The sequence below is a fragment of the Amia ocellicauda genome, chromosome 5 (assembly GCF_036373705.1).
Source record: "Amia ocellicauda isolate fAmiCal2 chromosome 5, fAmiCal2.hap1, whole genome shotgun sequence".
Lineage (NCBI taxonomy): Eukaryota > Metazoa > Chordata > Actinopteri > Amiiformes > Amiidae > Amia > Amia ocellicauda.
Genome location: NC_089854.1, coordinates 34,605,594 through 34,631,746, shown reverse-complemented (window position 1 = coordinate 34,631,746; position 26,153 = coordinate 34,605,594). Strand labels below are relative to the sequence as shown.

General features: G+C 38.4%; 1 protein-coding gene across 2 annotated transcripts; it reads left to right on the top strand.

Annotated features, from left to right (window-relative positions):
* The first annotated feature begins 2,197 nt into the window (after nucleotides 1–2,197).
* On the top strand, nucleotides 2,198–25,749 carry LOC136750103 (uncharacterized). 2 transcript variants are annotated; one of them, XM_066704897.1, is made up of 16 exons: nucleotides 2,199–2,690; nucleotides 5,088–5,195; nucleotides 6,083–6,158; nucleotides 6,501–6,657; nucleotides 7,747–7,792; nucleotides 8,561–8,619; nucleotides 9,150–9,185; nucleotides 9,768–9,820; nucleotides 10,331–10,463; nucleotides 11,320–11,519; nucleotides 12,839–12,884; nucleotides 13,425–13,490; nucleotides 18,956–19,015; nucleotides 21,336–21,421; nucleotides 22,080–22,174; nucleotides 22,309–25,749. In XM_066704897.1, exons 1-16 carry the CDS (start codon nucleotides 2,654–2,656, stop codon nucleotides 22,341–22,343), a joined length of 1,293 nt encoding a protein of 430 aa, XP_066560994.1. In that variant the 5' UTR covers nucleotides 2,199–2,653; the 3' UTR covers nucleotides 22,344–25,749. The 2 variants fall into 2 exon arrangements, with proteins under 2 accessions (XP_066560995.1, XP_066560994.1); XM_066704898.1 differs by lacking the exon at nucleotides 9,150–9,185 and having other exon boundaries at nucleotides 2,198–2,690.
* Nucleotides 25,750–26,153: the final 404 nt, after the last annotated feature.

Below are 26,153 nucleotides of genomic sequence, written 5' to 3'. Positions count from 1 at the left end.
GTTTTTAATGTTATTTGAATTCTGTCAATTCGCAAATTAGTTCTGCAATCTAGAAGTGGTACATGAGGTACAGACTAGACATTTTAAATGATAATGATCTTTCTTTTTTGCAGATCACAAGGCAGCTTGCTTTGTGGCCTTCTTTCGTGTGGCGTGAGCTGCAGTCGTTCAGAGAGGGCCGTGGTGCTGGCAGCGTGGGCAGTGTTGCCAGGGTCTGGTTGTTGAGTGGCTTAGTTAAACTGGTATGCCAGCTAAATACAAATTGCAAAGAATATGTCTGTTGAAATTTGTCCCCAACACCATACTGAACATATTTTAACTTAGTCTAACTCATTTGTATAGACTCAGGCAACCCTGGTCCTGGAGTGCCACAGTGTTGCAGGTTTTGTAGGTATCTCTCAATCATCAATTACTCCATACTTGAAACAAATAGCTTTCACCATCCAGGATGTAGGAAGTCTCTTACTGTACTTGTGTAAATTGTAAATTGGAATTTGTAAAATGTATTATCTTGAATTGCTATGTTTGATCTAAGTTGAATTTGTAATGATTGATGCCTTGTACTTCTGTATTTTTGCACTTTGTTTGCACTTATGTTGTAAGTCGCCCTGGATAAGGGCGTCTGCCATGTAATAATAATAATAATAATAATAATAATAATAATAATAAAATAATAAAATAGTAATTGTGACCAATTTAGCCAAACACTTAATCAATTAATTAAGAGATGTGGGGAAGACAAAAAAAACAGAAGTGGCATTCCAGGACCAGGGTTGGCTACCGCTGCTATAAACTTTGAATTTTGTTACTGTACACAAAGTGCAACAATGCAACAATTTATTATAGTACAAAGTGCAACAATGCAACAATTTATTATAGTACAAAGTGCAACAATCAGAAAGTTTACAGCTAAAATAAAACCTAATATTTCTGAAATGTATGCACACACACATATGTAGTGGCACTGTGTGGTCTCTGGTGGAGTTCAAGGAGCACGTAGACAGCTTACAGTGCAAAATAAGTGCAAGTTTATTGCAGTTTCCGTGTGCCAAAACAAGACAACCCGACACATGAAATAGAAAACATATACTAATAAAAAACATGAACAGCTGATTTATTAACAGGAATTATTGTAGTTTCTGAAGTTGAACGTTAACCCTGCGTGGGAGCAGGGGGAGCCATGTTCAGGGTAGCTGGTCACGGGGGGGCAAGGCAGTATAGGCAGTAAGGCAGGGATGCCACTTTTTCTTATCTACACACCATACTCCACACCGTAAACAGGACAAAAGTTTTTATTGTGAAATAAAAAATATATATATTAAAAATACAAAACTGAAATGTCATAATTGAATAAGTATCCATCCCCTAAGTTAATACTTGGTGGAAATGCCTTTGGCAGTAATTACACCTGTGAGTCTGTTGGGTCTCTACCAACTTTGTACACCTACTTACATCATGCATATTCATTTAATTTGTAATAAAGCAATACATATATAATAAAGCCATACATTCAGTTCGCTATACATCATGCATGCTACTTCTTTCATTGCTGCTGCAGTGAGCAACAACTGACTGTCTCAGACAACTGTACCAACTGATACCAACTGTAGAGGCCTATAGCTACTAAACTATGATAGTAATGGTAATTTAAAATATAATCAGAAGTGCAAGAAATACAATAATACCTCAAGTTTCTTTTATAGCGTACACATTATACATGTACTACAAATACAGCTAATTGCTTAAGTGTTTGCTAATGTTTGTGTTTCTGTGTCAATGAAAAACAATGGTAATGCATTCTAATTTAATTTCATGCCATATGGGATACAATTGTAATTTAATTTCTAACAATTCTAACCATTTACCAAGATCATTTTTATCAAGCACTACAAAAATACAGAATTGTAATCTGGTTTTGGCTCAATTTACAATCAGAAAAGTCATCAATTAAAATAATTTTAGGAGATACATTTAATGGGGAGTGTAAATTGAATTATATGATTTTAGTTATTGCTTTCCTAAGAGCTTCAGCTTTAGTGTATTGTATTTACAGATAAAACTAAAAAGTTTATTGGGTGTTACATACATTCTATGTATTAATTTGAACTGGATTGAACAGTTTTATGTTTGGTGAACACCAGATTAAAATTCCTTCAAATGTGAATTGAAGTTTCATTATCAATTGTGTATTGGAGTTCAGAGCTCCATGATCTAGTTGATTCGTATGATATTTATTTCAGCAGGATTGCCTGTTGTCTGATTAATTAATTTAGTAATAAATTAAAGGCTTGGGACAGCTGCGTTTCTAAGCAGAGTGCATTTCATTTTTACATATTAAATATCACCAGTTTCCACAAGGGGGCATTGTGCAATAAATTCAGATTTCAATACATGTCATCGTGAACCAGTTATTTTACCTCTAAGATGTCGGTGAAACAGGGAAATGCTGAAGCCTTAACTACAATAAAACCGCGCCACAGATTGAAGTCGCGTTGCAATGGGACGGTATCTCCTCTCTGTCTGTCTCTCTCCCCGGTATATCGCAGCAGATGGTGTGTCCCGGTATGTAAACAGTGTTTGCGGAAGTGCGGTCACCACTGTCTCTCTGAGTGCGAAGGACTGACGCCGCAGAGGTCCTGCTGTACAGGGGAAGATGTCGAAGAAGGATCCCCTGCTGGGCACCCTTAAAGGTGGGTACATACACTACATCTGCGGGTGGAGGCATTATACATAGGACGAGAATGACAGTGGCTGAGTTCTTGTAGCGCAGATTCCCGCAGTTCTGCGCAGTTGTGCGGAATTCCACCGATCCCATTGGTGGAGCCGCGCAGAACTGCGGACATCTGCGAACGCAACCACTGAGTGTTCTACTAAAGTTGGACTGCAATTAAACTCCAGACTCAAGTGTATTTTGTTTTATTTTTCTCAGTTATCTATACAGTGAAAGAACAATTGCACAAATGACAGGAGCACGCAGAAAATCCAATACAGTTGTAGCTTTTGTGTTTTTTCCAAGCGGATGCTGGCTGCAGCTGGAACAGTGTCACCGGTGCAGGAATGCGTGTGGGCGCGACAGGTGAAGTTAGCCAATTGTGCATTAAGACCCAGATAGCTGTCGCCTCGACTATTTACATACGAGGTGTGGTGAAGAAAAGCGGATTGATGTAATGTTTATTCGGACATTCTTGTGTGCAGTTGCAGCCACGCACCTAGATAACATCTCCTCTCACTTGAATCAGCTGGAATCCAGTTTCCTCAAAAGCTGAATCAGTGTTTACTTATGAAAATATATGACATTAACAAACACAGTTAGTTCATTTAACAATATCAATATCAAAATAACATTGTTTCCATTGCATGTGTGATTTTCTTTTTTTTCTTCCTTTTTTATCATTACAACAATAAAACTCTGTCATTCCTAAAACCTGAAATGGCTCAAAGTACTATGCAATGGTATTCCTTCCAGATGTGTTGTGTTGAAGCTCACATCTGGGTTCTGGCTACAGTGTAGTCTGTGCAGTTCAAGAGCAATCCATGTGTCTGACATTCAGAAATGATCTGATCACCTGTGCAGTGTAGGCATGTTGCTAAGTAACTAATCCAGTGGAAATTCAGCCGAGCTCAGCTGCTCTGACAGCATCAGGCTGTTCCTTAAGGGCATTATAATAATATCTGGAATCTGAAAGCTTTCTTGGTGTTTGTATAATTATCCTAAATGGGGGAGGTGGTTGGGAGGGAGGGAGGTTATTTTGTTGCTGTACAATGAAGTGTTAAAACAAATATGAGCACCGATCTATTCCTTAAGCAGTGTAATTTAACACTGTTTTGCTGTCTGAAATGTTTAATGTTCTGTGTTTTGTAAGGTTGAAACATTTTACAAATCTTGTAATACATAAAAACCTTATACAGGGATTACTGCTTTGTGTTAAAAAGAAAGTACTACTCGTCTGTCTTTTTCCTATTTACAGTTAGGTCCATACATATTTGGACAGTGACACAATTGTCATCATTTTGGCTCTGTATGCCACAATGGATTTGAAAGGAAACAATCAAGTTGTGCTTTAAGTGTAGACTTTCATCTTTAATTTGAGGTAGTAGTTACATCCAAATTGGGTGAACGGTGTAGGAATTACACTCATTTTTATATGTGCCCCCCCAGTTTTATTGGGGCTCAAAAGTAATTGGACAAACTAACATGGGTTTCTTCACTGGTGATGCTCTGCCAGGCCTGTACTGCAGCTGTCTTTAGTTCCTGCTGGTTCTTGGGGCGTTTAAAAGCACGTGATCTTGATTGCTTCCTCTCAAATCCATTGTGGTGGCATACAGAGCCAAAATAATGACAATTGTGTCACTGTCCAAATATTTATGGACCTAACTGTATGTCTCGTGTTGCAACCAAATTCTCATTCTGCCTCTCAACTTTACAGTTTAGATGTGCTGTTTATTAATTTGTTTTAATGCCAAAAATAACCCCGCCTTTTATATTGCACAATATAGTGATGTTCTTCCTTGTAAACTTCACCTTTTCAGTGCCAAACATAATGCTAATGAGCATGTCTGTAAAACTCAATATTTATTTTTCTTCTGACCGTAAAATACAGTCCTGTCCAGTCACTGAGATGCATTTTGCATGCAATCTCCATTTATACCCTGTAGAAACGTTATACCTTTTTGAGATCCTTAGAGCAGTGAATAAATGTTTTTTTTTGTAAAACATAGGAAGTGCATTGTTGTTAGTAAATCACTTTTGCTTATTTTCATTTATTTATGGAAAAAATATGATTACACACTTGCTTTTCTTGCGCTTTCATGAATTAAATAATTAATTAATTAATTAATTAATGTGGGGGACACTGTACCTTTCATTTAAAAACTGATTAAAACCAGGTGATTTGATTTCATATCCTAATAATGACTTCAGTTAAGTCATTAATATCTGAGGTGGAATGAGAAAATAATTATTTTCGGCCTATGAGGACTGGAATTGCCTGCCGCGAGTATAGTCTGCATATGCCAGTTTCATTACAGTACTGTCAGTTGTGTGTTTACAAGTGTGTCACCCCATGGTCGCTGTGTGTTGTTGGCAGTGTGCATCCTGAACCTGCAGTCAGAGGGGGGTGCTGTAACAGATGAGAACCCCCACCTGTCCTCATGCTGCCAACTTCTGGAGATCATCCTGCGCAAGGGGCTACAGCGTGAGTACCAACTGACCCACGGCCTCCATCAGTTGATTTACATGACCACGAGAATTCAGTATTCCAAGTTTTCTGAAAATGTATTCCAGTATCAAAAGTCATGATAGATATTTTTCTCTAAATGTTTTGGAATATTCTGAGATGATTTTTGTTAATTAATAAATAATAATAATTCTGCTCTGCAAACAAACAAAATTGATGTCATGTAAACAGTTTTTGAAATAGTGTTTTGATAGTGTGCTGCACATGTTTAAACTGACCTTAACATTTTAATATAAACCTATCAATATCAATAAATACCTTTGCTTACTTATCAGGAACTCCAAATGACTGAATATGAAACATTTGCATTCTGGACGTCAGTTGTAAATGTACTTATGCAAAAAGACCCGTGGCTATCATTACCTGTAAGCCTTCTTCAGCATAAGCCTTCAAACTGTGCTTCTCCATTTATAAATATATAGATTATAGATTATAGATTAGTTATTAGTTATTATTAGTTATAGATTAATTACTAATATCAAAATAGACTATTACCTCTATTATTTTTAATCAAATTTAAGCACAGATATTAAAGTGTTTAATTATTCTTAATAGTGATTGTGATTTTCCAGCACTTTGCATCTGTGCAATTATACTGTTTGTACAGTCTCCCCCAAGGTTCAAGTGGTCCATAAACCAAACAGTTTGAGAACCATGACAACTGCATTTGGTACATGCGGTGCAGACACATGGATATAGTTTAGCTAGACTCATCTCAGAGAATGCTGTCCAGGCAGTTCATGTAAAGAGGGGGAGAAAGTTAGAAGTGCAAATCACTGATCAGAAGATGGTGTTTGTTAGACTCTGCTATTTCTACGTTAGTGACTGGCTGTGTGTGTCCACAGAGACCGTGCTGGGGCTGATCAGGAGAGACTACTGGCACTGGCTAGAGCAGTTACCTCAGCACGACCCTTGCGGAAAGTAAGCACTGTACCAGCAGACGATGAAATAATGATAATTCTGTGTCTTGATAATAAACTCTTATTGTGTTATAAGAGCAAAATGAAGAATGTGTAACAAGGTATATCCTTTGCAATATCTGGGATTGGGTTTGGCAGCCAAAAGTATGTGGATGTATTTATAGGCCTTGAAAGGTTATTAGGACCTAGTTATTACTTGGAAAACAAGCAATAGTCAAATTGCTCATTAAAGACTCGAGAAGAGCACGACTTAAAAATCTGCAGTTATATTTCTCTACAATGGCTGTTCCAGAAAAAAGCCAAGACCTCAAGATCTCATCACCTCTGTCTGTCTACCTCCTAGGTTAAGCCCGGTCTCAATGGCAGTGGAGAAGACAGCCTCGTGCATAAAGGTCTTGACCTCCCAGGGAAGGGGGAGGTATTTTCTGCGTCTGGCCTTAAACAGGAGGATTCTAGGAAACACAGTCCATCATTTCTTGCACACACCAAAGTTCTCAGAGGTAAGATCTATGGATGGTATAAGACAAGTTTATATAAAAACTACCAGCTTGTAAGCCCTCTTGAATGTACTTTATTAATGTGGCGTGTGTCTTAGTTTTAGCTAACAGTTCAGAGTTTTTGTCTCTCTTGTTAATTCCCATTTGCATGAAACAAAATCATACAATTTTGTGATGTCTTTCATTTATTTCTGGGGACAGTCCTGGCATGTCTACATTAAAATAGTTTTGTTGAATTTGACTGTAACATCTGTTAATAGTCTGGCTGGGGATGGAGAGGTTAGCTCAGGTAAGTAGGACCCTGTGTTTTACACAACCAACTTTTTTTTGCTGCACTTCATTCCTCCCACAGCAAGGTAGTCATGTAGTCTACATAATTAAGCACCTTTTTTATTCAACCAGCTCATAACTTCTTAATGGCAGTAAGGATATTTGACCCACAACAACTGTGTACTTTGGATCTAGAAGCTTTTGCATTATATTTATATTCCAGGATTTGATGCTGACATGACAGGCTAAAATATATTTATCAATTGTTAACAATTCTGTAGATGCTGAAAATGTTTCTTCTTATGGCCAGGTTTCTATAAAACAAGGCATGAAACTGTAAGCTGACGCTTAATGTGCAACCCACATTTGAAACCTTACTGGGGATGAAATCCCATTTTTTAAATGTGAATTTGCTAAATTCATAAAAACTGTATGGAGTTTATATTTCAATTCAGTTTGTGATAGGAACCGATTCAGTTCAATTATATATTTTCCTGGCATTTTCTAATAACCTATCTGTAACCCATTGGAGCAAAGCAAAAGCAAGTGCGAAGCAAATTGTAAACACTTTAAACAGTGAGACATGTTTAGTTAGTTATGTTTAGATGGGTTTAGTTCAGTATTTGTTATTGTAATTTAGGTCTGTATTCTGCTAGAATAAAAACTGTCCATCTGCAAAATAAATGTAGAACATGTAATGATAAACCAGCAGGGGGACTACTTGCACATCATTATCATCATCATTATTATGAAACTGATTATTAATGATACATTCATCTTTGAGAAGAGTCACTGATCTCTGTGCTGTTTTCTTCATTCCAGTGGTATGATCCCGCTATTTCAATTTTAAGGAATGAGGAGTTTGTGGGTAAGAATTTCACCTCTTTCTGTGAGTTACTCTGATTACTGTAATATCTTTTATCCACCCAGAGGTTGATAAGTAGGGCAGGATCCTATATGCAAACAATATAGCCATTTAGTAATAGGACCTTTAAGCAGATGATTCAGATTGTTTGTAGTGGGAAAATGTACTATTAATTTCTTATATTTCTTTATATTGTTATATTGTTATGTTGTTAATTTCCTTTTGTTTATAATTCAATCATTCGTTTGTATTTACTACTTTCTTTATAATTGTTAGATACATTCATTGTTATTTTTGTTGGGAATGTATATAGCTTTTTTCTAAGGGATGTTTTGAATCCGCACAATCAGTATACAGGTCATGTGATTATTGGGGTCTGTTATTTGTCTTGTAAACACACACATTTGAGGATAACACCTCGCGCCTGCGGTATATTGACCACCAGTAAAGGGTGATAACCTTTTGACCAGCAATCTGGAGTACAAGTCACAAACCACATGCAACTACAACAATAATAAATACACTCAGAGTAAATATGTGACGTATGTAAATTCTATTTGTATGATTGGATTTCAAAAAGTTGTAGTTATGTTTGATAGGTTAAAACTGAAACCTATTGTCCATCTCTGGGGATAAAATGGACGATGATAAATGACTACCCATGATAAGAAAGTTTCAAACATCCCAGTTATATTTTAACCCCAGTGGCAAATCAGCAGACAGCGTAATTGTGGTTCTGCAAGTGTTCGACCTCATATTGTGTCCCCTCAGAGCCCTTCCTGTCTCTGCTTCTGGTCCTGTCAGAGATGGAGTTCTCTCTTAATATTGAGGTGAGTGAGGGCTCATCCTAACACTTAGCTCTAATATTTTAATAATATTTGTCCCTTTGTATACATATACAGCTGTACTGGGAAGTGGGTTTGCTTGGATACGTTCACATGGAATGGTTGAGAAAAGCTCTTGGTGTTAAGAGGTTTATGGCCAATAGTTTTGCTTGAAATGGTTAGTAACTATATAGAAACATAAAACTAACTGAACAAACTTCACTTGCAATTGAAGAAAATCAGCAAGAGATTTTATTGGTGATTCAGCACTGGAAGAAAATAAGATAAACCAATTCACCTGAGAACTTCACCTGAAACGGTTTTATCTCGTCCTACTTAGTTCACCAGAGAATCACCAGATTTTCATTTGTACTTGTACCAGTGTGAATTGTCCATTTCATTTTACTCCAGATTCTAGCAGTCCCCAATTTTTCTACAGGCATTGCAACATCCTGTGAAAATTCAAACTCATTTGTCATGTGTAAATTACTTTTTTGTAGTAAAACTCGTTGGGTGTTATTGTTTTGTGATTTTAGAACTCTAGTTTCTTGGATGAAAGTTGGCTGATGCCGGTAAGTTTTCAATTTTTGATATATATATATATATATATATATATATATATATATATAGGCACTTTCAAAGGTATCAAAGACTGTGAAAAAAGTCATATTACAGTGTGGACTATAACCCTATTAAGACTCAACTGCATAAATATTTACTCTTGAATTATAATATTATTAACAATAATAAATTCCTGTCAAGTTTGTTAGATGCTGTTTTTTTTTGTTTAACAGCAGTTGCTTTTGTCCTGTCTATCACACTGCATAACTGCAGAGGGGTATAGCTAGGAATCTCAATGTCGACATCAGCTAGGACAATACAAATTTTATTGTTAAAATGTTTACACACATTACATAACCCTCAGGCTATAGTTTTCGCTTCATCTGGAACTGCATCTTTTCCATTCAATGGTTCAATAACGGACACTTCAGGCAAACGTATTGTTCATTGTTTTTTGTAATCTCTTAGCAGAGTGAAATGCAAATGTTAGCTGATTCGCAGATTGCATAAACTAATGACTGCTCTGATGAACAAAGTATAGTGTTCATTGCTTTGACTTGATGAGTGAAAGAGGTATGCCATGCCTGTTGCAGGTTTGCCAGATATATGAGACTGTGCCCTGCAGAGAGCTGGGAATGGTCCTCAGGTAAGGCTAGCTTTCTTCTCTCGATCACTTTAGAATAAAAAACAAAATTCACTGATCTAATGCAGAATGAAATTATTATTCCACCAGTTTTCTAAGACGGCTATAGAATGACCATGCAAATGGAACAGTTATACACTAGTTGAGGGTGCTTGTTTTAATATGCCAGGGATCTGTATAACACAGTTTTCCAATTAACACAGAATACTAATGACATATTATAAAATGAAAATCAAACAATCATTGTGCATAGTTACTTCACATGGAAACAAATGTATCTTTCAAATGGGGAAAATAATTGTATTAGCTATGCATATTTAATATAATACTAATGGAGATGTTCCATTTTATGTTTTTTTATAACCCTCCAATACAAAAATATAACCCAAAAATATATACTATACGGGGGCTTTATAAGCATTTCAAACTTAGTTTTATTACCAAAGAACTTAAAATGCAATAAGTGACAGGTGACTGACACCAGCTATTAATACTCCTTCATTGTGTGTTTAGATACTTGGGGAAGCGAGTGTTTGTTCTGGAGTTGGTGGAGGGAAGTCAGGCCCAGGTGGACCAGTTTGTGCTGCCTGGTGACATCATCGATGAGATTAATGGAGTGTCACTGCGTAATGCCTGCAATGGCCTGGTAAGGGGAAACAGCCTCTGACCCTGATGGACCCACTTATTGACCCATCTTCATCTGCATGTTTTTATTTTATGTTTATTTTATTGTTTTTAATTTCACTTCCACTTAGTTTCCCTACCAGTGGTCTTTCTCTCTCATATACACACACACACACACACACACACACTGGTCTATGCCATTGCCAATGCTCCAGGTTTTCTGGTTTTCCGGCTCTGGCTCTGGGTCTCCAGCATCCCTATCTTTCTGTAGAAATCCGGAGCCCCAGGGTCTGCAGGGAGAATTAAAAAGTTAAAGGGAGGGGAAGAACACAAGGAAAAAAAACACTGCAGACAATACCCAGAAAGGGGCAGACACCGACTTTCTGTCCGAAGACAATGGAGGTTTGAAATGGATGAAATATTGTTTGAACAATTTTGGCTTTGAGTGTAATACTCAAAGCAAAGGTTCTCCTGCAGTTGTTTAAGGCAAAAGATGAAGTTGTTTGAACAGGCTCGCCACAGCACACAGGCACCTCTCGGCAGCTTTGTTATGAAGCTTCAGTGTTTCCTGGTTGTGATGTAATATCCCATATTATTTGAAAGATAACCTTTGTTACGAAACATTTGTCTCTGCTACTTGAACAGCTTAAACCACTAGTCCACACTGCCAGTTTCCTTCTCCCTCTCCTCTGTCTCTTCCTCCTAGTTTCACACCTCACTGTCTTTTCTTCCCAGTCTCTCAGGACTAGCCAATGGCACAAACTGTCTCCCTCCCTTACACACTTACCAGCACCTCAGCCCTGAAGCGCCCCTCTCCTTGGTCAGTCTTGTGTTTGATGGACACTACAGTGCCTGCCCGCTGTGCCCCCTGTCCCCAGGCAGGCGTGGTGTTGCAGCGGCTGAAAGGCCAGCCCCTGACGTTCAGGCTGATCCGTTGGTGCAGCTCCGATGGCACCGTGTACCGACCCATGGTGAAGCTGCTGAAGGCTCTGCAGCAAGAGAACCCCAAATTCCAGCTTAACCCCAAATCGCAAGCCCCAAGCCATGGAGGGGAGACACAGTGCCTGCGAGATGGCAGGTAAGGGAAGCAACTCTTTATATGCAACTTAATGGTTTTGGTTTTACTTTTACACTGCTGGTTTAAGGTGGGAAGAAACGTTTAGGGAGTAGCTTTTGCCTGTTGCTGGTAAGGATGATCCAGGCTAAATTTAACACCAGCATCACATAATTGACTGTTCACACTGTTGAACACTGTCTGTCCCTATTTGCCCTCTTGCCCTTACACTCATCTTCCACCTCCTCTCTAGCGCAACAACAGTGGAAGGAGCTGCCTAAGTTCCAAAAATTTAGTTTTTAAACCTGCTGCAACAAAAAACGAATTATTGCAAACTTGCAACTGCTTATTAAATGTGTATATAAATAGGCTAAATAAGACTCATGTCTTTTTGCTGCAGGGTACACTGAACAGATTTTGAGAGGACAGTGGTTATTCAGTCAGCTTGGCAAATAATACACAGTAATATGATTATATTTGTCCTCCAAACAACAGTAAATATGGTTTGTTGATGTGATAATAATAAATAAATAAATATCCTCAGTTCCAGCTGAGTTCACTGGTTCTCTGCAAGTTTAACTAATGATTTGCCTAATCAGAGCTTATTAATTATCTTTAACAGTTTGTACAAATCAAGTTAAATCTAAAAATATATAATACTCCAACTTTCTGAACGCTATACAATACAAAAAAAATAATCTTATTAGGCAAATAATGTATTCAGGCAATGTTCCAATTAAGTAATTGAGAGCTTAGTTTGAAAAAAAAAACAGCAGGAGTTGGCATCCAAGTCTAGGGTTGAGAACCACTGCTATAGCCTATTTGGTATCTCTTTAAGACATCTTCAGGTAACTGGTGGAGGAATTAAACACATATTTATGTATTCTATTTGCAGGGTATACTACAGAGGCATGCCTTAAGCTTGGATTTTAACCACAGACAATCAATCGTGTGATCATGAAAATCTTTACATTTATGCAGTAGTTTGTAGGGCTTCACAAATTCTTTCATTTAATTTCCCCCCTGGATGATAGTCAAGCTACGCCACTGACTACTACCTCACAATGCTATTATTACAGCACAGCTATGATACTGAAAATGTTTCTCATATCCAACTGCTTATGTGACCTCAAGGGAAATTTGCATCTCCTTTGACAACAACTGATTTTTCCGTGTCTCCTCATCCTAGCTTTGCTCAACTTCAGACAAGATCAGTGTTCAATTTTTCAAAAAAGAAAAATTGTAGCCAAAACAAAATGTTTTAGTGCTTGTAGGGTTAGGAATATGATTCCAATAAGGATGAAGTGCCAGTTTTTTTAGTTTTGTTTCTCCTCCTCTCTCAGGGTTGTATACATTGTGCAGTACTTAGGAAAAGCAGATGTAGGAATGGTAAGTGTGCACTTCATTTTGTTCATTAACATTGGTGGCTTTGTATAATCACGATGGCACCAGCATTAGTCTTGTCTTAAAAAGGAGGTGTTCATGGTTTGCTGATGGATGGTCAGATGTATTAAAAATGTTTAGTGCAAGAGATTAGACCTGTAAGGAATGCAAACTAAATAAAATTAGTCAAGTGGTTTGTCCCTAAGTAAGGGAATTGGGTAGATATTGGGTAGATATTGACATTAATTCCTAAATTAATAATGATATACCTTTAAACAATTTAAATCCTACTTTAAAGACTTTTCTGTTATCTGAGGTAAGTTCCAATTCAGTTCTCTTTCAATTCTGGAATTGGAATTTAAAATTATAATTGTTACATTGAATTGGAATTGACTAGAGTGAATTCAGGTGGAACTGGAATTAAGTTCCCAGAAAATGTATTAGTGATTTGATTAATTTGCGTGCATGTGTTTTTAGCTGTTCAGTGCTCCACCCTCAGTGAGCATTGAAACACAGTGTCTTATGTTCTCTTGTGTGTTTTTACAGTATGGGGGTAAAGAAGTCCTACAGCAGGGGATCCCACTGGTATTAGAACAGAAAAACCCCGGCAAGGTAGGGCTGCGGAACAGTGTGTCTACTACAGTATGTTGATTAATCATATGACCATAAAGTTGTCTAGATTTCAGTATAATAAATATGAACATGATTGCTTGTCATAATTACACAAAAATACATGCATACATACTTACATACATACACATCTTCCATTAGCATTTTATCTGTGTATTTTTTTTTTTTGGTTTGTGAATTATTTTTCAAATATTTTATAACCGTCAAAGGTATAAAAGTAAAGTGTCCAACACAGGCATTGCATCTCTTCATGGGTGAAAACTGTAAGAGTTAAACATGGTAGAGATCTGTGTGAGTCACTTTCCATATGCTGCTATGATTGAATCAGAGTGTAGGTTGGCCTGTTTGGGAAAATTGGTCCAATAATCTCCTCTATTAAAGAACATCTGTGAATTCCGAATTTCTGTGTAGAAATGAGTACACAAATCGAAATTATAGCCAGGACTAAATATGTATTGCAGTAATCATGTGTTCTACCTCAAACTATATGATTTTGGTTGCCTCTGCATCAGTAGTCGGCCTCCTATAGCACCACAATCACGCATCCTGTTGCTTACAACATAGGATATATATATCTATAATATACACTCACCTAAAGGATTATTAGGAACACCTGTTCAATTTCTCATTAATGCAATTATCTAACCAACCAATCACATGGCAGTTGCTTCAATGCATTTAGGGGTGTGGTCCTGGTCAAGACAATCTCCTGAACTCCAAACTGAATGTCTGAATGGGAAAGAAAGGTGATTTAAACAATTTTGAGCGTGGCATGGTTGTTGGTGCCAGACGGGCCGGTCTGAGTATTTCACAATCTGCTCAGTTACTGGGATTTTCACGCACAACCATTTCTAGGGTTTTACAAAGAATGGTGTGAAAAGGGAAAAACATCCAGTATGCGGCAGTCCTGTGGGCGAAAATGCCTTGTTGATGCTAGAGGTCAGAGGAGAATGGGCCGACTGATTCAAGCTGATAGAAGAGTAACTTTGCCTGAAATAACCACTCATTACAACCGAGGTATGCAGCAAAGCATTTGTGAAGCCACAACACGTACAACCTTGAGGCGGATGGGCTACAACAGCAGAAGACCCCACCGGGTACCACTCATCTCCACTACAAATAGGAAAAAGAGGCTACAATTTGCACAAGCTCACCAAAATTGGACAGTTGAAGACTGGAAAAATGTTGCCTGGTCTGATGAGTCTCGATTTCTGTTGAGACATTCAGATGGTAGAGTCAGAATTTGGCGTAAACAGAATGAGAACATGGATCCATCATGCCTTGTTACCACTGTGCAGGCTGGTGGTGGTGGTGTAATGGTGTGGGGGATGTTTTCTTGGCACACTTTAGGCCCCTTAGTGCCAATTTGGCATCGTTTAAATGCCACGGCCTACCTGAGCATTGTTTCTGACCATGTCCATCCCTTTATGACCACCATGTACCCATCCTCTGATGGCTACTTCCAGCAGGATAATGCACCATGTCACAAAGGTCGAATCATTTCAAATTGGTTTCTTGAACATGACAATGAGTTCACTGTACTAAACTGGCCCCCACAGTCACCAGATCTCAACCCAATAGAGCATCTTTGGGATGTGGTGGAACGGGAGCTTCGTGCCCTGGATGTGCATCCCACAAATCTCCATCAACTGCAAGATGCTATCCTATCAATATGGGCCAACATTTCTAAAGAATGCTTTCAGCACCTTGTTGAATCAATGCCAAGTAGAATTAAGGCAGTTCTGAAGGCGAAAGGGGGTCAAACACAGTATTAGTATGGTGTTCCTAATAATCCTTTAGGTGAGTGTATATATATATAATATAATATCCCTCTGCCTGGCAGAAGCTCCTTGGCTCCATCCATCACGTGGGGGTGTCCTGATGGCCTCGTCCTCATGGCCAGGCTGCCGTTCCCTCAGCCAAGGGGCCAAATAAACTCCATTACTTCAAATCACTTCTATCTTCCACCTACTTCTAACTTCGTACTACTGAACCAACATAGTACACACAAACATAAACCTCTGCATTCTAAAAGCAATAGTCATTACATTTATAATACAAGAATCAAGAGAATACAAATAACTTAGATATAAACTGAAATAAAATATGGCCACATTATGTACTTCTGTTTTTCTCGGCACGTGTAGTTTTCTATTATACTCTAAGATCCAGCATGCAGAGTAGTTGAAGTTTAATTTTATTCTTCTCCATGTTCGCCAGTCATAGCAAATTCAGAATGTAAAAGTGTACAAATATTTCCTGATATGAAATCAAATGAGGAAGTGGAGACTTGAGTAGTGATTTCTTTGTTTTCTGTACTCAGCCTTTGGCAGTCAGACAGTAGCTAATCAATGTTGCCCAAAGCAGAACATCTGATTACAAAAATAGTTGGTAATAGTTGGTATAATACTAAATTATTTCTCACTTATTTTCCTCTTTCACGTATATCACTGGAACAATTTTGTTTTGTTGCTTACTTAATTCACCTAACGATGTATAGCAGTCTACTTGTTGTAGCACTGGCATATAGTAGTTTTTCTTATCCATCTTAATTTTTGAATTCATCCTCTCCAGGTGGGCTCCAGGTGACTCATCTTCTATGCGAAAATGACAAGTGGGAATGTCCGCCAAATAGACCTTATAGAGCGTAGATGCAAACTTGTCAGTATCCAGCAGCTCCTGCAGAATTGCAAAATCGCTGCCACAGGGCAAGTGTCCAGGCCATGTCCTTTGTCCAGACTTTCTTTGTCTGGTAAGACTTTAGGCGATAGGAACCTGCAACCTTATAGAGGGAGCTCTCACTGACTGAATAGTTGCCACCACAGCATTTGACAACCATAAGGCTGTGAGATTATCCTGCTCAGGGGCAAGACTCAGAATTGTAAGAGTGCCTGAGACAGGAGATCTGCCTACAGGGGAAACTAACAGGGGACCCCACACAATCGGAGAACGAGGGTCGAGAATCATGGTCTGTAAGACCACTGGTGAGCACGCGCCTAGCACTGGTGAGCCAGCATGTCGACCTCCTGTGTCCCTGTGTGGTCTTGGATGGAGAACCATAGTGAGCTGTGGGCAGATTCTCTCAAGTCTAAAAGATCGACACCTAAGATTGCCCAAGATGTGCATTGCTGTATTGGCCAGTCCCAGATGGTGAACAGCCTTGACAGAGGTGAGACAAGGTTGTGCCCAGAGAAGAAGCTTGTGGGCCAGATGATTGAACATCAGTGACCGCAGGCCCCCCTGCCTCTTTTGATGTAGGCCACGACAGCTAAATTTAGATTATGCTAAATTATGCTTATGCATCCCCAGTGCATTGAACCATGCCATGCCTCAGATGGAGGAGGCTAAGAGTTAGGGTTTATGCTGCCAACTCTTCTCCCAGTTGACCCACAGGCCTAACTCGCGGAGATAGTCGAGGACCAGAGTCGTGCGAGACGCTGTGCACTCCCTGGGGTGCCAGTCATCTAGATCGTTCATGACACAGACCCCATAACTGTGCAAGAGGTCCAGAATTGCATCCATGCACTTGTAAAATGTGCGGGGAGCAAGAAACAGGCTGACGGAAGGACTTGAACTTGAACACTCTGCCTTTGAAGGCAAAGCGGAGATGCTTCCTGTATAATGGAACGATTGGGACATGAAAGTAGGCGTCCTTGAGATCTAATGAAGTGAAACAATCACCAGGTCTGACAGACTGGGCGATGGTATGGGGTGTGAGCATCTTGAACTGCAACAGCATCAGTTGGCGGATCAGGTGTCTCAGATCCAATATGAGGAGGAAACCACCTTTTTTCAGGCACTGGGACATAATTAGAATACAACCCATAACTGAAGAGTTGTGAATACTCATGAAACACCAAGTGAACGGCAAAAGAGACAGGATAGCTGTGAATTGAGGTTGTAGGCAGAGGGCAGGATTGCTTATCGGCAGCTTTGCTAATAAATCGGTTACGAATTACACTGCTGTGAGCAAATTACCTATAGTCACTTTGGGTATTGTAATGAAAGGTGCATTCTGCTTTAGACAGTTTTCAGAACATAAATTATATCGGACAAGAGAGCCATGTGAACATCTGTAAAGCCTGAACACAGATAGAAGAGGAATGTATGGAAATTGAGAAAAAAAAAAAAAAAATATATATATATATATATATATATATATACTGCTAGAAGAAGATAAAATATAATGATCACAGGAGAGCAACAGGAGTAAGGAAATTACAAATATAATTACAAATCATATTTGGCATTGAGTGTGCAGTGTAGCAATGCAGAAAATATTGTCTCTTTACAATCAGCAATTACCTAAAGTGGAAAAATAACTAAATAGAAGAATGCTTGTTTGATCTCTCCATAATTTTGACCACATCTAGACATCTAGACATCTAGACTAGACAATGGTCAATAGGCTTGAAAGGCAAATTTGCATTAATACAACTTCAGCAAATGAAATGACAAACATATTAACTGTAGTTCAATGTCCTACAAACTGCAGCAAAGAGCTCTGGGATAGATGGGAGTTGCACTACTGTGTGTGTGTGTGTGTGTGTGTGTGTGACGCTGCCTTGAAAGGCCACATGATGATGATATGGGGTGCTTTTTTAAGAAGTGTCAGCTCTCTAAAGAGCAGCTCGGTGAAGAGGAGAGAGAGCAGACAGATTGCTTCTTTCCCCAAAGGCAAAGGGGCAGCTAGTCAGTATGAGAGCTCCCTGTCTCAGGTCATTAAATCTGTCGCCTTCAATGAGGAACCTTTATGTGATGCATGTCCCTGCTGGCAGACTCTTTGCTAACCCAGCACTTTGTCAGCTGTTTCTATCCTTTTTAAATTATGATTTGTTTTACTTTGAACAGTATGTAGCTCAAAGCAGCAAAGAGAAATAATAATAATAAAAATGAAAAAACAATGAACGAGAGAGTATTAATTTCACCCAGGCATTGTCAATTCCCCCAAGGTCACAAGGTCTACTAGTGTATAACCCATCTCAGCTTATTTGCTTAACTAAGTGCAGCCAAAAGCAGGTATTTATATTATGCTAAATATGATTCACCTACAAACTGACACAATATGGTATCTCTGTCTTACAATCTTTCTTTCTTTTTTTCTTTTATGGTTTTATTCCTTTGTTCTTTTATGTTGTTTTTTTTTCTTTTCCTTTGCCTGGTTTTATTTCCTTAGTTGTTTCTTTACAATTTTGAAGTAAAGCCATTTAGTGTTACTGGTTGTAAAATTGAGTTTTTAACACTCTTTCAATTCCAGTAGCCTTAAATAGATCAGACTGCTAAGAATTGAAGTTAGAATTGCTTCCTTCTGCAGGAAGAACATTATTTGTCATCTAAGCTGGCCCTGGGAAAAATCCAGAGATGATCCTGGTTATTTGGTATCCCAAAGAGCTACCTAGCTGGACATGACTACAACTTTGTTTTTCTTCTTTCCTTCCTATATGCAGGTAGTGCTCTTTGATTTGAAAGAGACCCACGTGATCTGCACAGAGAAATCCTCCAAACAAGTTAGTAATCCAGCATCAGATTTCATATATTTTTAAAAACTGTTTTGAAAATGTCAATTCCAATATCAAAAACTCTTATGAACAAAGTTTTCTGAAAATCATATATTCCAATACTCCCAAATATTCAGATTTTTCACATATATTTCTGATAATGCACAGCGTGTACAAAAGCTGACCTGCTCTTCTGCTTAGTCTACTACTATACCAGTGTCCTGGGTTTTTAAAAAAGCTATATCCATGTATAAAGGACTAATATGATTGTCACCTAAACATGTGAAAGTGTCCTTTTCAGAAAACTTTTAAATAAATGTCCTACTGCACTTGGTTATAAATATACCAGATAACTTCCTCCCATGGATATAGTAGCTGCTAATAAAGAAAATTAATTTAATACTAAATAAAAAAAAATGTTGAGAAAAAATTAAAAACTCACCCAGCAAAAGGTGTCTGCCATTTAACTTTGTTTATGATCAATATCTTTGACTTTATTCTCAAACATTCAGTAGTAGTATTCAAGGAATTTAAAAAATGTTCAAATCAATTTTTAAAGTAAATCCTCAGGATGGCAATATGGGCATAATGATGTTCTAACAGAGAGACTGCTTTCCCACTAGCACACAACCAGGGTTATGACCCACTTTTTAGCAACAAGGGTTATGATTTTATTATTTATGTGTAGAAAGTGTGTTGACCCTGGTCAGGAACAAAACACCTCAGGAAGTGGGTCAGCCAGCACTGACCCTGGCAGAGAGAAACAAAAAGCACCGCACACTGCACTTCCTTCGGTGACCATAGATCTAACCCACTTTTTGAAATTGTAATGTGACAGCCCATACCTGAGCCACTTCTTAACCTAGGTAGGGTTGACCCGGGTTGCAGATTCTGGTGTGAAAGGGGCTATAGAGCATGTTCCAACATCTCGAATGTTTATTAACAAACCAGTGCTATTTTTTTTAATGATTCTCATTAGCAAATGTGTATTTCTTAGTAATTTAGTAACATGCCTTCATTTTGTAAGGAGGTGGTCAATTAATTCTCCTGCTTGATGTAATGGATTATGAATGGATCTTTTATTAACCCTATGTTTTGGTATCACTCAATGTACAGGGATGGGGTACCCATGTGGTATTTTATTTAAATTAGAAATAGCCAGCAGTTTATATGAATGAGTTAAGAGGCATTCAAACCAGATGCCACTATTGAGGTGTTCACGCACACTGGCATGGGACAGTGGCACTCAAGCTGTATTGCAGGAGATAAGATGTATTTTCATCTTTGTATAGCTGTCCACGACATTCCAGTGAGGGTGAGATGGCTCTTGCAAAGAAAAAATGCAAAGCCATCCCATTAGGCACTAGGATGGAAATGGAAACTAAGATTAAAATGTAATTAATAATTTGTTTTTGTATATATTTGTTAGATTTTCCTTATATATTTTTTAGGTTTATTATAGTGACTGTGTATCTGAAAAGACAATTCAGAATGCACCCCCCTTATTTGAGTTCATAATTGAGTCCTATAACTTTGTTTCATATGAAAACACTTTCAAGGAATGAATCTCCAATGGAATTTTCTTGTTTATTTTATTAATATTTTTATTTTAGTAAGCTTTGTGTCTTCTATATAAATGTATTCTCTCCTGATGGTATTTAATGTGTGTTGTTTTGCAGCCACACAATATATGTAGCCCCCATGTAAAAACGTCCTACATATTAGAGCAATTGAAAAAACAACAACTTTGTGATCTTTCCAGTTCCTATGGAAGACAAAATATGTGCCTCAACTGTCAGAAGGTTTCATTATGCGTTATTAATAAAGACATCTGCTCACTGGCACATACATATACTTATCAAACAGGATACACCTGCCATGTTTTGGACTCTTTTTCAGCACACGCACAGCAGTTGCTTCTTGCACTCCCTGCACTGCTCATGGTGGCATTGTTTGTGCAGAAACAATTTGAACCTTTTCAAATTCATTGCAAAAGAGACTGGCGGGGCAGAGGATTATTGTTCCTTGCAAGCCGAGAACTATTTCCCTCCCTGGCTCCAATTAAACCCATGTCTTTTCTACACACTAACTTCTGTGCCAGACTCCAGAGGCCCAGATGTATGGAAATAAACAAATTCTTCCCGGGAATCAGAAAAACTGTCTCTTATAATGGCAGAGAAAGCTGGCATTATTCAATGGATCGATCTTGAAAAGGATCTTCATTAAGCCTTATACATTAATTTTGAATCCTATTGCTTAGCTGTAACCTACATACAAAATCTGATTGAGTGTTCTCACCCCCTTCCCCTCCTACACCTCTCGTTGACAGGAGCTCTTCCAGCACCATTATCCAGATATCTCCTGTGTGGGCCGCTACTGCCGCCTCGATCAAACTGTCTTCGCCTTCTGTGTGGTGTAAGTATTACACACAATGGCAGGGAAAGCTCTGTTTCAAATGCCTGTCCTTGCTTTCACTCATAAATCCTACAGTTTAAGTGGATGATCAACATACTGCCAGCAAATTGTAATTAGTGAAATTAATTAATTAATTAATGTAATATTTGTTTTTCCTCCCCATATTCTAAGAATATAATTTTGCACGTACTGCAAGAGGTTGCAATGAGATGTTTTGTTCAAGAAAGAAACAAATGTAACAAAATCTCAATTCAGCGTATTTCTTGTGACGAGTAACCAGTCCTTTTCTCTTTATTTTTCTTCTGACATGTTTTGAAAAAAAAATAGAAAAATAAAGCTTTCTGTCATAAAATACCAATCCAGATTGTTCATACTGACAGCCTGGAGTCAAAACTGCCCTATTAAATAATGAGCACCAGAAATTTATGCATTTCCTATCCATAATCCCAGTGAATGACGAGTGAGAGAATAGGCAGTAAGACAGTGTACAAACGAGAGGAGGCCATTCGACCCATGGTGAAATGCTTTTTCTTTCTCTGCAATTTCTGTATGGCAGCAAGGGCAGCCCTGCACTCTGATTGGTTGACAGACGTTGATAGCCTGTCCTATGATTAGGTGTTGGCCATGGCAGTTCAATTAGTGACTGGATGTGTTTCAGAGATTGCCAAAAGATGCCAGAAATTTGCTCCTTCAGCTGTGTGGTGATGCAGGCCAGCTCTGCCAAGGACTGCGAGGAGATTGTGAACAGGATTGGTGAGTGTGGGGCTGGCTGGGCTGCTCTTTAATGTAGTACTCTATATTGTGTGCCTTACTTGGTTTATTTAATGCTTCTTATTTGTGACCATAGACCATTTTTTAATTGTCTCCCTTTGATGTGTTTTTTTCAGCCACTGGATTCAAACACACAGAGTGGTTTGTGTGAGAGCGAGCCATAGAAATGCACAACCTATCCAGGACAGTATGGCACCCATATCCTGGCATCTCTCTCCCTATCCATCTGTTCCCCTTTTTTCTCTCTCTGTTTTACTATCCCCTCCCATGTACATGTTCCCTCTAAACCAGTAGTACACAGCTCTCGTCCTTGTGGTCTACAATGTTTTCAGGTTTTCGAATTCAACTAATAGTTTCCTTAACTGAACATACTTGACCCTTTCTGAGCTGCTGGTGCATAGGGAGAAAGCCTGGTGGATCGTGGTCCATCAGAACGAGACTTGTGAACCACTCCTGTAGCACAACATATACAATCACTAGACCATCATATCTCACCCAATGCAATTCCTTGGTATAATCATGCTGTAATTTAATTGATAATTGAGCAGTTAAAGAGTATAGTTTTGCCAGGACCCTGTGATACAATGCTCAGGAAGGTCTGGTGTTGACTGTTTGTCCTGTATGAGTTTCAGTCCTGCATGAGTTAATTCGTATGGGGATAGGCAGCTGCCTGCAGAGAGAACTGCAACCAGAAGGCCCAGCACTGACACAACAGCGGTGACAAGCTCTGCTTCACCAGGTTATACCCTCCCCTCAACAAGATGTCCCCTCCGATTCCATCATTTTCAGGTTACATTATAACTAACAAAAACACTCTTCCCTCTGCCAGTCTGCCCCAGAGCTCAGTGTGCAGATGAACTCCACTGAAAAACAATCAGGAGGCAGAGGGCTGGCCTCAGAAATGAAAAAGTGAGAAATCCTGATTAGAAAGTAAAAATATTGGGATCTGATTAAGTAAGAGCTTGCATAGAGTCTCTGATCTACCATACAAGCGGTTAAGCATTACTGGTTGCCCTTAATATGTTGTTTTCTTGGGTTCTAATGCTTTGTTTTCATAACTTACCGGATGTGTGTGAAGAACGCTCTATTTTTATGATGTACCTCAAATCAGCGTCTCTCTCCCCCTGTCCTGCACACAGTAGTAATGTATATGGCTTTACTATAGCTCAACTCAAAGCATAAGAACCTGTTGGTCACCAGGACTAGGAGTGAGTATTGATGCCTTAAACCAGAGAGCATATTCAAGATTTGTTTATATCTTCAGAATGGATTATTATGATCCTGTGTTCTATTATCCTGTTCATCCCACCACCACCAAATCCATTTTTCAGCTCAGGTTTTGTAGTGTCCTCTCCACAGTTTGTATTAGAAGTTGTCAGACAATTGAGATGGCAGCTCCTTTTACCAACTTCCCTGCTACCCGATTATAGGACATCTGTGCTCCAGCTGCAATCACCCCCATTTCTAAAACTTATTTGGCTCTTCCAGTTTCAGCCACAGTCACCATTCTGCACATCACAGTAGATTTCTATTATTTTCAGCTGATACGTTTTCCTGAGTTTTATGTGTTCACTAAATGTGAAAACAAAGATCCACAAAGCAGTTATATCTCTTAATGGGTTTATTATGCTTATTATCAGTTTAATGTCTGAAGCTGAAACCTTTTATGCACTGGAATCTGTGGTATCTGACAACAATTCATCTTTGTCCAAGAATCCTTGTCAGCAGCTATTGAGCCCTGGAGCACCGAGTTTAACCCCAGTTTGTCACTGGGAGATGGTTGACCAGTGTTACATATAGACCAAACTGGCTCATTCTCATGAATAATTGTCAATACTTAAACGCATGTGAAATGTTTGTTTTATTTTTCATTAAATATAATCAGACATAACACAATTTCACATACCAATGCACTGTCCATTTTAAAATATCCCACCTTGCAGTACAGTTAGAAGACGTCAACATATGGTGACACAGAATAATGCCTATGAGGACTCTGTGGTTTAGAAAAGGATGTTAGAAGGGTGAACTGTGGGTCATGCTTAGAGGAAAACAGGCCATTGCACCCTACTGTTGGAGCAAATGGTGCTGTTTATGAATATAGTCACAGGCTGTTTCTATGTGAAATGTTGGGTTGTGGATTGTAAGTACTTCTGTAGCTGAACTTGTATTCCTTTCACCCTAAACTCTGCATGAGGTCAGTTATTAACACCTGTTTTACTTGATTCTTTGATTTGGTGGACTTACTCACTAGTGCTAAACACTAGTTATCTACACCGGACAGTGTATTTGGGGCCACTGTGAGAACAGTGAGACTGCTTTCTGTATACAGTGGTTAAACTGCTGCAGACAACATACAAGACTCAATGCTGCTGGGATGCCAGTGTGACATTGTGGAATTGCAGCACATCAGATTACTTTTTATTTTGCCATGTTTGATGCTTGTGAATGTTATCCCTCAACTTGATGCAATTCACCATATGTGTGTGTATATACTGTATATTCTGCTACTTCAGTAACTTTTATCTGTACTCTGGTTGTCAGATAATGAATCTTTTTAGCTGCTTTTAGCTAGCCCTTTTTCTAGTTATTCTTGTTATTTTATTATTTTATTAATTATTATTGGACTATTTTCCAACAATATAAAGCATTTCAAAGTTGAAGTCTGAATCTGTTTTTCTTAAGTGTCCTTATGACAGAAATACAGTAACCTACAGTTCCATTACAGTTCTTTCAATTCAGAGTTTAGAAACAAAATGTCCTATGAAGTGGTGTGTGCCATTTTATTTTTACTTCATGTATTAGCAGTGATTTTTTTTCTTTTTGTTTCTTGAATGACAAGTAGTATATTCAGAGCATGATTGACCCTTTAAGAATACAGTGCTGAATGTATATATTGGGCATATGTTGATTTAAAATATCTAAATGGATTTCTGTAGAAACACAGTTGTCAATGACAAAGCCATACCTTAACTGGAAATCCACTTTCCTACTGACTGTGTGGAGTGAAATCTCTGGACAGCACCAATAGCCTGGGGCTGCAATCACACTGAGTTTCTGTACAAGTGCACTGCTGGGATTAGACAGCAGCTTTTAGTGAAAGGATCAGGTTATACAATCTCAGCCCAGGTAGCATGGTTTCAGTTCTGGGTTTTTAAATGACAAAGTATGGGTCAAAACATATGTACAGTAATTTTCTAAACTAAATCTGTAATTATGATAATCTGCTCATTGTTTTATCAGTCAAGAAAAGAAAAGTAAAGCAGCTGATCAGAGTACCACCTTGTTTGTAATACACTGTAGGTAGACAGGTATTTGTCTTGGGAAATGTGTAATAATTAAGTTTAATTCCTACGTCCTGACTCAAAGTGTCCCAGGGATTATGAAGCAATATGGTCACCCTGAGTAAGTGGTAGTAACTGAAACAGAACTAACAGAAGATGCACTAAACTGACAGTGCAGTAACCTGTAGGTGGCAGAGCACTGTGGGCACCAGGGAAACAACCTTAGTTAGTATCTTTACTATAACTGGGGTAAAAAAAAAAAAAAAAGTAAAAGTACAGGACATGTATTCTCAGGACTATACTTGGATATTAAAATCAGTTAATGTAAAGTTTTACATTAAAAGAAGTCTGCTGCAATTGTATGAAAAACTTCCAAAGTGATCTCACTGGACTTGTGAAAATCAGCCAGTCAGAGCTTGGAGCAAGCAGTCCGAGATACCCCTCTACACTTGGAGTGACTCTTCATTATGTCAAGTCATACCTATAATTCTGGTTGAAAGTTTGTTTACTTGCAGCTCCTTGTCTTCTGTAACTCATTCCCTTTTGTACAGTAGCAATCAGTTTAGGTTTAGGTCTACTTTAAGTAATGTAACCATTTTTAAATTGGCAGGTTATACTTTATAACAGTAACAGCTTAAAGATCCAAATAACATGGCTAAGCCAAAACTAAAATCAGA